The sequence below is a fragment of the Channa argus genome, chromosome 21 (assembly GCF_033026475.1).
Source record: "Channa argus isolate prfri chromosome 21, Channa argus male v1.0, whole genome shotgun sequence".
NCBI classification, from domain to species: domain Eukaryota; kingdom Metazoa; phylum Chordata; class Actinopteri; order Anabantiformes; family Channidae; genus Channa; species Channa argus.
In genome coordinates, this window is record NC_090217.1 from 7,111,395 (window position 1) to 7,123,420 (window position 12,026).

General features: G+C 38.2%; 2 protein-coding genes across 2 annotated transcripts; one reads left to right on the forward strand and one right to left on the reverse strand.

Moving 5' to 3' along the window:
• Positions 1 to 1,738: 1,738 nt before the first annotated feature.
• On the reverse strand, positions 1,739 to 4,874 carry LOC137106398 (T-complex protein 11-like protein 2). Its single transcript, XM_067489601.1, has 9 exons — positions 4,700 to 4,874; positions 4,362 to 4,494; positions 4,017 to 4,137; positions 3,556 to 3,779; positions 3,340 to 3,476; positions 2,928 to 3,118; positions 2,555 to 2,736; positions 2,255 to 2,427; positions 1,739 to 2,053 (listed from the first exon to the last, which is right to left on the reverse strand). Exons 1-9 carry the CDS (start codon positions 4,860 to 4,862, stop codon positions 1,794 to 1,796), a joined length of 1,584 nt encoding a protein of 527 aa, XP_067345702.1. The 5' UTR covers positions 4,863 to 4,874; the 3' UTR covers positions 1,739 to 1,793.
• Positions 4,875 to 7,134: 2,260 nt separating this feature from the next.
• On the forward strand, positions 7,135 to 11,856 carry depdc4 (DEP domain containing 4). The gene is made up of 9 exons (XM_067489600.1): positions 7,135 to 7,282; positions 7,886 to 8,309; positions 8,532 to 8,683; positions 8,759 to 8,954; positions 9,236 to 9,486; positions 9,697 to 9,839; positions 9,955 to 10,080; positions 10,310 to 10,388; positions 10,499 to 11,856. The coding sequence occupies exons 1-9, from the start codon at positions 7,180 to 7,182 to the stop codon at positions 10,696 to 10,698; spliced, it is 1,674 nt and encodes a 557-aa protein (XP_067345701.1). The 5' UTR covers positions 7,135 to 7,179; the 3' UTR covers positions 10,699 to 11,856.
• The last annotated feature ends 170 nt before the right edge of the window (positions 11,857 to 12,026 follow it).

Here is a 12,026-nt window from a genome sequence, read left to right on the forward strand (position 1 = left end):
GAATATTGGTTACGTATTGTAACCCTGGAGTTTTGTGACGTAAATACTGTATCTCAGTTTAAGAGGGACTCTACAAGTTCAAATCAGAAGAAATCAAAAGTGATCAGCAATGGGCAAATTCACACAGGAGTTTGTGCCAGTGTTACTCGTTGGATTAAAGATACAACCCCGCAAAGAGGAAGCAAACAAAGCAAGTTAGGATGGAGACAGTCTGGCTGTGGCATCTTCTAGGAGATCCAGGAAAAAAACAAGTTCTGAGCAGTCTGTAGCAGCTTCATCAGTATGCCTTAAGGCTGAACTAGAAGGGGCAGCTTTAGTTATGCTGAGGCATTAAAGCAAAAACAAACTCTAGAGGAACAATAACTTAAGCTTAAGGCGGAAAAGAAGGAAATTAGAAAAAAGTAAATGCTGCTCTTGCTGCTAATAATGCTCAACTTGAGATTTGCGGAAATATGAAAGGTCTGTGGTATCAGGTCGCTAAAAAGAGCAACAAGGACAACTGCAAATTAAATCAAATAGACAACAAATCAGAGGGAAAATGGACAAATTACTGCTGTTACCAATGCTGCTGAACAGTGTGAACAAGCCAGCAATGAGGCTATGAGGTCTTTCCAGTGGGAATGCAGAGGCAGAAACATACCACTGTGGTTCCCAAGCAAGAGCCAGCTTTCAGGCTTAGAAAGTCAGCATGCTTTTCTCATGCCAGAATCGTGCCAGAATCCATTAAACATCAAAGGTTGTTGTCTACTCTGCCTCCTCAAAATATTCTTAACTTTAGTGAAGATCCTCTGGACAGAGAATGACAGTGATTGGCTGCATTTTTTTAGAGCACTATATTAGTGGGCAACCTAGATAGTGCGAAGTTGTTTTCTTACGGAACCCGACGAAGGATACAAAAAAATTCAAGAGACTTTTAAAGGAGCATTTTGGCAATGAATATAGTATCTCTGTGGCCTAAATGAATAAGGCCTTAAGTTGGCAAACAATTTAAGCTGATGAAGCGCTTAACTCTTTTGCTCTTTTCCTGACCAGTTGTAGTAATCCAATGACAGATTTGTAATATATTGAAGAGCTTGATAGTGCAGCCAACTGGGGGCCTGGTGACTCAGGGGTAGAGCTTTGAGTCCCCGCTGCAGCCCTCCTCCCAACAGAGGAGCCATAGCAGCACCCATTGAGCCACCCTCTTTGCTGTGGCTCAGAATTATCCATGCCACTGCCTGCCATGGTCCAGCTACTTCAAGAAATCCTTCACATCAATGAGATCGCCAGGATCAAGCTTTGTTTCAGCCAATGCCATCTCAGAGCTCTGCTACCTGACGCTCTCCCCACCAGATATGCTGAAGAGAACAGCAAGCTCTCCGGCACCATCCTTACATTGTGTGCCCTAATAGCAATTGCTTCAAGGCTTTCACTTTCTGGTGAAGTCTACCTCAGTGGACACACACACACACACACACACACATATATGCACACGCACTCTCACACACGTGCACAAAACATACTTACAAAATAAAAGCCTTTGGATACTTTTTTAAGAAACACTTTCAATATATGCCTTTTGGATACTACAATTTCATATTTCTAGCATTTCAGTGGGAAAATTAGTTTGTGGTGAAGTCACATGAGAGACAAACACACACACACAGACAAAGACAGGAAACACATACTTTTTTCAAGTATTGTGCATTTTCTTTTATTAGATGATTTTTCAACTTTTTATTCAGTACTTCCTATGTGTTATCTATATCTAGCAGCAAAAATATTCCTTAAACTATATGAGCGAAAGCTTGGCTTTAACTAGTGACAGATTCCTGAGCTGTGTCCTGAGGAGGGTTTCCTGCTGGTGAGCTGCTGCTGAACATCAGCTTCCTTATAATGTCTGCATAGAAAGGTCCATAAACAATTCTGTTGTAGTTGACCAGGGAGATGAATTTTGCTCCCAGCAGTGCTAGTTCAGGCTTTATGGCAGTCAGACCAGCTGGTACATGTTCAAGTTTGGCCTGGGGTTTAGGATCACAGATGAGCATCATGAAGTACTGCTGCACACGGTCCTCTGCACAGAAGTGATGAGAATGAAAGAAAATGTAAAAAAGTCCACCTGGGGGATTTCTAGCTTAATTATGCACAGCAGTCGGTAATCACTACTCAATACTATCACAAACATCAATGTATATTTCTCCTCCAATTAGGTAAAAGTAAAGTTCTGTGATACAGGATTTTAAAGTCACAGGCCCTCCGGCTAACTCCATCTTACCAACTAGAGTGCGAATGGGATTGTCCTTCTGGGTGATGCTGCAGATCTGGCCTGTAAGGGTGGCCTGCAGTGCTGAAGTAAGTGCAGGGTAGTTCCTCTCTGTTAAAGATTTGTTGAGCTCACAGCAGATCTGGGCACTGATGCCCACTAGTGCCTCTTCTATGTTAAATTTACTAAAGATGAAAGAGAAGAAAGCTCTGGTTTGAGGTCTTATTCCATGTCAAATAGACAGTACATACCTTGTAATAATCAGTTGTATGTTTAAATAAAAACAGTGGATGAACAGGAATGTGAACTAACGGGCTGTGCATCCCATCCAACAGTACACTGGCCGTTCGTTTTAGGTGGTCAGACAGTGAGGGTAGACCCTGAATAGGTGATCCAATGGTGCTGTAGACAATGAGCAGCACCTCATTCACTGCCTGACACTGCTGGAGCTTCCACTGAATCTCTCGTAGTCTGATCTCATCTGTCATCCAGGTCTGAATGAGAACCAAAAACGTTTGGTTTCACTTTACGTTAGATCAGAACACTGATACTGTAATGTGATATTTGTGCATAATACTGGAGCTAGCTGATATTAGAAAAACAGTCGTAGTCAACAACACAGACAAATATAAAGGTGACAACATCATATTCTGCCTCTACAAACACATATTTAACACAAATGTACCTCAGGTAGTGGTGGGCTCTTCTGATAGTCCCATGTGAGTATGTGGAGGAAGGCTGCATTGAGCACCTGGAAAGGTCCTGGCCGACCTTGCTGTCCTTTACTCTGATTGTTAGGCTGTTCTGTGGGGATGGTGGCTGACAGCAGCTCCTCCAGTGCCGATTTAATCCATGAGGTGGTGTGGTCCAAAGCACCTAAAGAAGGATATCAAACCGATGTAACAGTAGCAGTTGTTTGCTTTGACATAATATACAATAGTGCTGTGACAGTATACTTTCATGCAAAAATATCCAATTGTTAAATGTAGTTTGTCATGACCAAATAGATTGTCTGCAATTTGGCATGCTATACATGCAGTAACTACCTGCCCACAGGAAACAAAACTATGCTGAAAAGTGTTTTCTTGTTCACATACTGGGTGTTTTTTCGAGGATGCTCTGGAACTTTGCCCTTTCATATTCAACACTCTGTCTCTGCAGCACAGGCCTCAGACTATCAATTGTTAAGTTGATATCATCTAGCTTCATCAAGTCCAGCACACGGAAGATCTCCCTAGTAGTTTATATTTAAAAAAAGCTGCAGTCATTGACTGAATATTTATCAATGCTTCAAAGCCCAAGTGTGCACTTACCTAAACATTGTCACTATGTTATCTGTGCTTTCCCGCAGCTTCTTGATTTCTTCAACTCTTACCGGTGCACACAGTTTGCCCATAGTGGTGATAATGTATGAGGCAATCCCCTGGATGTCTACAGCGTCATTGTCAGACTGCTGACGAATTAGGTCTATGTCAATCGCCTCCATAATCTGGGTCCTCATTCGATTGGCACCCGGATTAAGGAATGACAGTAACGTCTATCAGGAGAAATGTTTAATTATCATTTTTATAAAGCATTTTTATGACAATAGTAAATTTAAATTCAAAGTAACTTAAAGATGGGATGAGCTACAGATGGATGTTTAAAATTTAGGACTGTTGTACAGAACATGCAAACGGCAATATAAAAAAAAAAAACAATAAAATGTCCATCAGAAATATAAAGTTACTTCCACATCTAGTGAAGCTATAAACATTGGATTGTGTGTGCTTACCTCTCTGATCTCCTCCAATAGCCTGATCGCTTGTCCATACTCAGGCGGGTCACCGTTCAGTTCTGATTCCAGGATATCCCAGAAGGCCTTGTGGACATTATCCCTAACTGCCTTCCATAAACTAAAAGAGAAAGTGATGATTTAGTTTCTCTCCATCTCATTAGTATGTGATGATAACACTTATGAAGACAGTAAGAAAACAATATTGGAGGTATGGAGGACAAGCTTGTGTGTTGTATTTTTGTGAAACCTTTGTAAAACCTGGCATTTTCACTTACTAGAAAACTACAAAACAATTAGACAGATGGAGAAATTGAGACAAAAGATTTTATGCCGCTGGTTTACCTGTCCTGAGGTATGTGATCCGGTTCAAGATGGAAGTTGTGGTTCACAATGATCTCATGGGCAAGACTGAGTGTTGACAGGTCGGTGGCTGACTCCATGACTTCATCTAGGGTTAAGGTTTTGGGTGGGCTTGCTGTGGGAACCAAATATTTAACCAACTGTGTAAAATGTGAGAACATAAATAAGAAGTAGGAGCATAATACTGTCTGGTTTTGACATGTGACATGGATCTTAACTGAGAAACAAAACAACCATGGACACAAAAAAGAAAACATAAGAAAGAAAACATCTTGTGATTATTATAGAGAAACCTAGAAAGAATGAGGGGGCAGACTCACAGGAGGGCGTGCAATGCTTGCTAGAGCAGTCACTGCTTTCATGGCAGCATTCCAGGACACTGGTAGACGTCATGTTGTCACAACGCTCCGATGATGACTCCCCATCACTGCCTGGGTCCTCACGACTGGATGTAGAGGTGGGTCGCTCATCATTTCGAGGCATCTTGGGGTACAGCTGCTCAGAAACAATTACAAATTACAAATACAAATTAGTGGATATTTTACCACATTCACAGAAAACTAGGAAGCACAAACGTAGTTAACTGTAAAGTTTAGCATTCTGCCTTTTATTTGGAATCTGTCATCAACAGAGCTCCAGTTGTTAGTTCAGAAACAGCAAAACCTTTAACATACCAATAAAATACCAATACACTTCTCTAATGTCTGATTTGAGTTCTGTTCTGATGTTCTATGTTGTTCTTAACAAGAAATACCAAAAAAAAAAGGTAGATAGGTAATTTAGGTATTTTATTGGCAATCGCACATATACTCAGCTGGTGCCAAAAGTATTCACTAGAAGATCAAATGTTTATTCATTTTCACAACAAATGTAGCATTTGCAGCATACTGTTTTTGCTGAAATAGAGGAAACACAAGGTTGTTTCCTTATATACTGGTGAAGGGAAATCAAAGTCACCTTTAAAACTTTAAAAACTTCAAAGGTGATGTGACGTCATTGATGATGTAATTAAAGCGAAAGTATAAAAATCTTAAGTATAAAATATATTTAAAAAGCTCTATACAAGCAATAATATCCTTCATAATGTTTTGAAGCTTGAACAGTGTTTCTAAAAGTATAGCGAAGTAGTTAGGTGCTAAAAATGTACGGAAGACGGAAGTAATAGACCCTTTTCACAAAAAACGGAAAACAATTAAACCACTATGACCATTTCAAAACATCAGGCTAAAGCTGAAATCTCAGTAGGTCAAAGTATCAGATATAATCTGAAAAAAGCTGTTTTTGCGTACATACCTGAAAATGTTGGTATTGCTGAAATCGCTGAAACAAGATCGAGATCTCGTAATTATAATGCGGTGGACCCAGATTTCTGTAATGCCAACAAATGGGTTGGTTATAAACTGATTGTGAATATCCGTATCCATGGCAACACGATACATCCTGTTTCCTGTAGAAGTTGGCCACCAGAGGGAAGTCTTTAATGTTTAATTTGACATTTACGAAAATACCATGTCGAAAATGAACCGCGCAAGTTGGTGTTTAAGATCGCATTCAGCAAGTCTTTAAATCGCCTAAATTAAATTGAGAATCCTCAAATAGCGAAAAATTATGATCATAATATATGCTGCCATTTGAACCTCGTTTTATAGCCTTTTTTTTTCTTTTTTTTTTTGTCCTTTCGTCTTATCCCGTGAGTTCAGGGTCTATTTGTTTTATTGTTTCTATTTGTCTTTTTTAATACTGAGGAAATACAGCAGTGGAAAATGAGCAAAAGAAGCAAAAAGCATTTTCATTCTGTGTTAAGGGACCATGTTCAGAAGTTTATAGATTTTATTTCCCACAGTAACATTTCTTGATATTCACTCCAATACGCTGTGATTTTCACTGTCATATTTAAAGAACTGTTTTCTTGCGACTTTTTAATACTGAGAGAATGCAACAGTGGAAAATTCGGAAAAACAGGAATAAGTAATTTTTCATTCTGCGTTAGGGTACCATGTTCAGAGTTTAATACATGGAGTATTAAAATGTCTTCATATTAAGGACTCCATTATTCTGTGACATCCCCTGACACATTTGAGTAATGTTTGTTTAGACTTCAACACTAAGCAAATCTAAACAAGGCATATGAGTAAAAAAGCATTAAGGCATTTACCAGTCTGTGTCAATGTGTCATGTTCAGAAGACGATAAATATGAAATATTACCGTAAAATGTCTTAATATTAAGGTTGTTGATACTCTGGGATATTCCCTTTCATATTTAAAAATTGCTTTCTTAAAACTTTATTACTGAGCTAGTACAAACAAGGCAAATGTGCAAACAAACAATTCGCCTTTTACAATTCATTTCCATGTACCATTTTCACAGTTTAATCAAGGAAAATAGTATTGTTAAATTACTATGTCTTTTACAATCTTGATATTTTAAACAGCATGTCATGGTAATGTTTAAGATGACATTACCGTTTTAAGTATTAATTCATTGGATATGTAAAATGGGTTTCAGATAATAATCAGCTTGAAAATAACTGATCCCCAACTCATAGTTATGAGTTAATTTCGAAATATAACTCGTGATTATGAGATTCGTAGTTCTCTAACTCTATTTAGGAGATCCTTACTTAATAAAAAGCAACGATCTCGTTTTAAGCTCGCAGTGCACATTATTGCGTGTAGGTGGCAGCATGGCAGCAGTGTGAGGCTTGTTACAAGAAGAAGAAGAAGAAGAAGAAGAAGAAGAAGAAGAAGAAGAAGAAGAAGAAGAAGAAGAACAAGAAGAAGAAGAAGAAGAAGAAGAGAATGTTTACGTCACACGGCAAATTTATGATGGCGGTTGATTTGACTCCACGGTTCAGACGACTGAACAGCCAAACAATAAGTTTTCGTGAGAATATTCAGCACGGTAAGTTGTGTTAACTCAGAGTTAACCTAAGGTTAAGTTAGCTAATATTTCTTTATTTTACTTTGATTACACAAACAAAGCAATTTGGTGTAAACAAATAGCCAGCCCGACGTAACGTTAAGTGTTATCCGCTAACGCTAGCTTTTAAGAATTGAGAAAACTTTTTCGAAATGTTTCTAATATGCATCTCAGGCATCGCAGAGGAAACAATCATAAGCAAAAGAAGCCAATAACACCACACCGTAAAACCCCTCATTTATAAGTAAAATTGCGTGATTAAACTAACAGCGTCAGGTATAAACGTTAATATTATATTATTCACTAGGACATGTATAATAACCAAACCGCAGATAATGACGCCAGGAACAAAGCTTTTCACTGTCACGAGTTAGATATCTGATTTGCCATCATGTGTTGGTTATTTGGTCATCTTTAATTTTAGTCAAATTATATTTATTGTTTAGTTGTATTATTGCTTGTCTCACTGTAAAAAATGAAAAATAAAAATCCAACCAGTTTACGCCTTATTGAAGTCCATTAATATGTTTAAACTCTGGAAATAAATCTTGCACTCCTTTTCCTCTAATCCTGTGTTCCCAATAGGTTTCTCTGGGCCCTTTGGTGCCACCCAGCTATGGCACAACATTATCCGAGCCTTACAAACTCAGGTGGAAGTGCGTCGCTGTCGGAAACATCTTCGTGTTCATACTGATTGTTTCACAGGCTCAGATGCTGTGGATGCTGTCCTCAGTTATTTGATGCAGAATGTGGTGTTTTGCACAAGTGAACTGTCTCGCCTTAAAGCCGCTCGACTCTGCCAGGCTTTGATGGAAGCAAAGGTTTTTGAACCAGTGGGCACAAAGCTGTTTTGCAGAGATAAAGAAGTGACTTTTGAGGACAGCAGCTGTAGCCTTTACCGTTTTCTGGAATATAAAATGCTGCCTGGCTCTTCTAAGAGGGAGTCCAGTAGTGAAACAGAAAACACTCCATCAGAGAAGCTGGATTTGAAGAGAAAAAAAAGCTCCAGGTTGGTATTACAAATGATATGAACTGTGTCGTCAGTTCTACTGAGTATAGACGACTTGTTGCAAAGTATATAAATAACATATCAAACACAGAAATACATTGATTTGCATTATTTAGTTTATCACAACCCGCTTGACTTGTCATAGTCATATTATTAAGACATTTTCTCCACATGTATTTCATGCAAAGCATTTATTTGTCACAAAAAATATTTGTGCAATAGGCTGAATGAACAGAGAACAATTACCAATCCTCTTGCTGTTGGACCATCAGATAGAAGGGTTGAAAGGCTGCTGAAAACCATTAACCTCCGTCCTTCCCTATCTGCATCTTTAAACACAACTCTGACTTCTTCTACTTTTTTGTCTAAGGCGGGTAAGACAGTCATCACTATTTGCTAGAACAATGAATGTGCACTGGAAATATTGGACCCTGGTATTTCTTTCACAGTGGTAGATGAGGTGTGGAAGCAGCAGACACTGCTGCAGCTGCTACAGATATTGGAGTTACCCATGCTGGACTGCATCCTGACCTCTCCTGCTAGGTTTGTCCGCCAGCCCTTCAGAGGTCGTGTGGTCACCCAGGACCTTGTTATTTCCAACAGATGCTTGGAGAGAGAGCTGCCTAACACCCTTCACCTACCACAGTCAGTGCTCTGGTTAAAACTTGAGTGTTTTGCACAGTGGAAAGAAACTGATCCTATTCTAATAGGACCCCAATTCGTAAAAAGTTGGGAGGATGTGTACATGTAAATAAAAACAGAATGCAATGATTTGCAAATCTCATGAAACTATATGTTATTCACAATAGAACATAAACAAATTTATCAGATGTTAACACTGAGAAATTTTACCATTTCATGGAAAAATATTAGAAAAAAATGTTGGCCCATGTTGTTTGTTTAATATTTCATACCTTTTTCCTTAGCTTGGACGGGTGGCTGTCAGCAGCAGCAGACTGCTTGGAACTCTTCCCTGACCAGCTGATCATGGTTGCAGGGGAACAGCTTAGCCAACAAGGTGGTGATGCCTCTTCAGAAAATATCAGTGTGGAGCAGATGACAAGCCAAAAAAGACTTCTCTTTGAGATTATTGCCAAATATTACAATGGACAGGAAAAAGCTCCACTTCTGTCAGGACGCTACCTGGATATACATGCTGGAATTCTGAATTTACTGGGTGAGAACTTAAAAAGACTTATAGTGATTGTGTGTGTGTGTGAAACATCTTCAATATTAAGAACAGAGCTGTGAAAATTTATTCAGGCATAGTGGACATCAGAAGAAAAGTGAGTGTATCTCATTTTCTGACACACTTGAGTGAAAAGTAAGTATCACATGTGAGGATCTTACCTCTTTCCTCCTCTCTCTTTACCACATCTATTTCCAGACGAAGGAAAGTTGCAGGATGCCATCACAGCATTCCAATTGTGTTTGCGACTACTGGAGACGAGCGTGAGAGATGAACTACGGAGACTTCTGGCCTTCATGTCTATGGCAGCTCACCCAGACTCCTGTCGTCTGCAGAAACAGGTAGCTCATCAGCCTCAGCTTGCAAGCAATTATTGGAAAAGTATTATATACCTTAAGATAATATAAAAAATGCAATTTATGGGAAAAAATTAAAAAAGAATAATTTGTATTTCAGACTGATAACAGGGCCTTCGTCTGCCGCAGTTTTCAGAAGGCAGTTGTTCAAAATCGTGAATTGACTCGATCCCAGAGTGAGGCCCTGGTACTCTTTCTCATGGACAATCACACTGAGCTCTTTAAGGTAATTCTTCTGTTGTAGAAGAATTGTTTTGGAATTGAGGTTTAAGTACCACACACTCTTAAATGCACTGACGAATTTATAGTGAAATGACTTCTGAATTAATTCTATTTTATGTGGATGTTCTTCTCCAATGTAGAGATAATATCTTTTACACTTCAGACCTACAGGCACCTGTTTGCAGGTCAAATTAGGATATGGTTTTTCTTTTAATCCTTTCTTCAATTATTAGACTCCCACATCCCTTATTGAAGCTGTGAGGAGAACATTGAGGACTATGCAGCACGGCAAAGACCCAGACGCAGTTGCTAGTGAGTATACACAACTTTGTGACAGGTTCAAAATAAAAAAAAATATTTTTTGAACCAAAGTGCATATTTTAGTCAACAACAAATGTCCTCTTTTTCCCTGTGTGTTGCAGCATTCACCTTTTGCCAGCAGGTCACACGACAGGAATACGAGGATCAGCGAGAGGCTACCACACTTAAAAGCCTCAAACAGCTTCTTCGTGACATTTCCTCAAGCGACAGTATGCCTGTTAAGGAGAAGAGGAGGCTGCTCAATGAGTTTGAGAAACATCACCCTGTGGTCTTCCTCCAGCATTTCGCGAGTACTATCTGAAATGTACAGGTTTACAAAAATACAGGTTTAACTTTACAATGACCTTTACTAATATTTTAGAATTGTAGTTTCGTTCACACAATCTGATTAATCGTGCAACATAATAGCTGTTAGCTGTTTTACACTTATACTTCTAATAGTTTAGAAGTATAAGTGTAATGTTTAGTATGTATAGATTGATTTGAGTGCAGATAATGACTACTAAAAATATAAATGGTTCGTGCAGCACTGCAGTTCCATCCGAATTCCTTTTAAGTGATCAGGAGCATAAAGTAGTTGAGGTTATAGTCAATATTATGCTGTTAAATCTCTTTCTAAAGTTCTTATTTTTGCATACAACTGGATGCATTGTTTAACTGATGATGTGTATTTGTTAACTTGAGTTGTGACTGATTTTGCACTAATTTATAAGCAATTAATTATCTGAATAATTCTATGCTGTTCATTTTTAAATAATCAATTGATATATTAAAAACTAAAAGGGATTACTGGAAAAAAAGTATCAGCCAATTGGCCCGACATTTTAAGGTAGCAATTAGTATACAGATAATTCATATACTTGCACATCTAAGCTTTTGGATAAAGGTATTGTGTTATTATAAGTTATTTAAGCTCATTTGATTGGTCCTTTGGAAGACAATATTTCTACATATCCAATATTAGAAGATTATTAAGACATTTGGTTTTGTGCTTTGTAGCTTCAGGTGGTAGGGTATGATAGGTTAACCACATCTTTTTATTATAACCTTTTGGGACTTTACTTGAAATGTTGATGTCACACCTTGTGATTGGAGAATAATAATTCAAGGTAACGCAGTAATATTATTTTAGACTACTAATTAAGATTTCATTAAGGATGGTGACTGTTGTATTTCTATTTCTAACTGGTTTCATCCATGCAATTAAGTAAATGACTGTAAGATCTAATTTCTTAAACCATCTTATCTTTGCAAACATTGAAATCTTGGGAGAATGCACTTATATGATGCTGAGCCATGCACTACACTTTGTTGAAAAAACATTTAATAAAGGCTGAACTGATCAAACAACTGATACTTTTTATTTTTTAGCGCATTACCTTGCTCTTAGAGGAGCTCACAGACCTTTTGTGGCTCATGATGTGGATATGAGGAGGATATCTTGGTCAGACATGTCACAGCCCTCCCAATTCTTCTTTCTCTTAATTGATTAGGAATATTAGATGTTATTGTAACTGCAATGATTTTCATGACTCATACATCGCACACTTCATTTACACAATGTCACACGTTTTGAATTTGATTTGTTCAAAGATTTGTTAACTAATATGGTGTATTTGAGCAATCCAG

Coding starts and splice junctions, on each gene's coding strand:
- LOC137106398 (XM_067489601.1), bottom strand. CDS start 4,862: ATGCCTCGAAATGATGAGCGACCCACCTCTACATCCAGTCGTGAGGAC. Junction 3,780..4,016: donor TATTGGAGGAGATCAGAGAG/GTAAGCACACAC, acceptor TTCTCCTGATAG/ACGTTACTGTCATTCCTTAA. Junction 2,737..2,927: donor AGAGCCCACCACTACCTGAG/GTACATTTGTGT, acceptor GTTCTCATTCAG/ACCTGGATGACAGATGAGAT.
- depdc4 (XM_067489600.1), top strand. CDS start 7,180: ATGTTTACGTCACACGGCAAATTTATGATGGCGGTTGATTTGACTCCA. Junction 8,684..8,758: donor TACTTTTTTGTCTAAGGCGG/GTAAGACAGTCA, acceptor TTTCTTTCACAG/TGGTAGATGAGGTGTGGAAG. Junction 9,840..9,954: donor CCTGTCGTCTGCAGAAACAG/GTAGCTCATCAG, acceptor TTTGTATTTCAG/ACTGATAACAGGGCCTTCGT.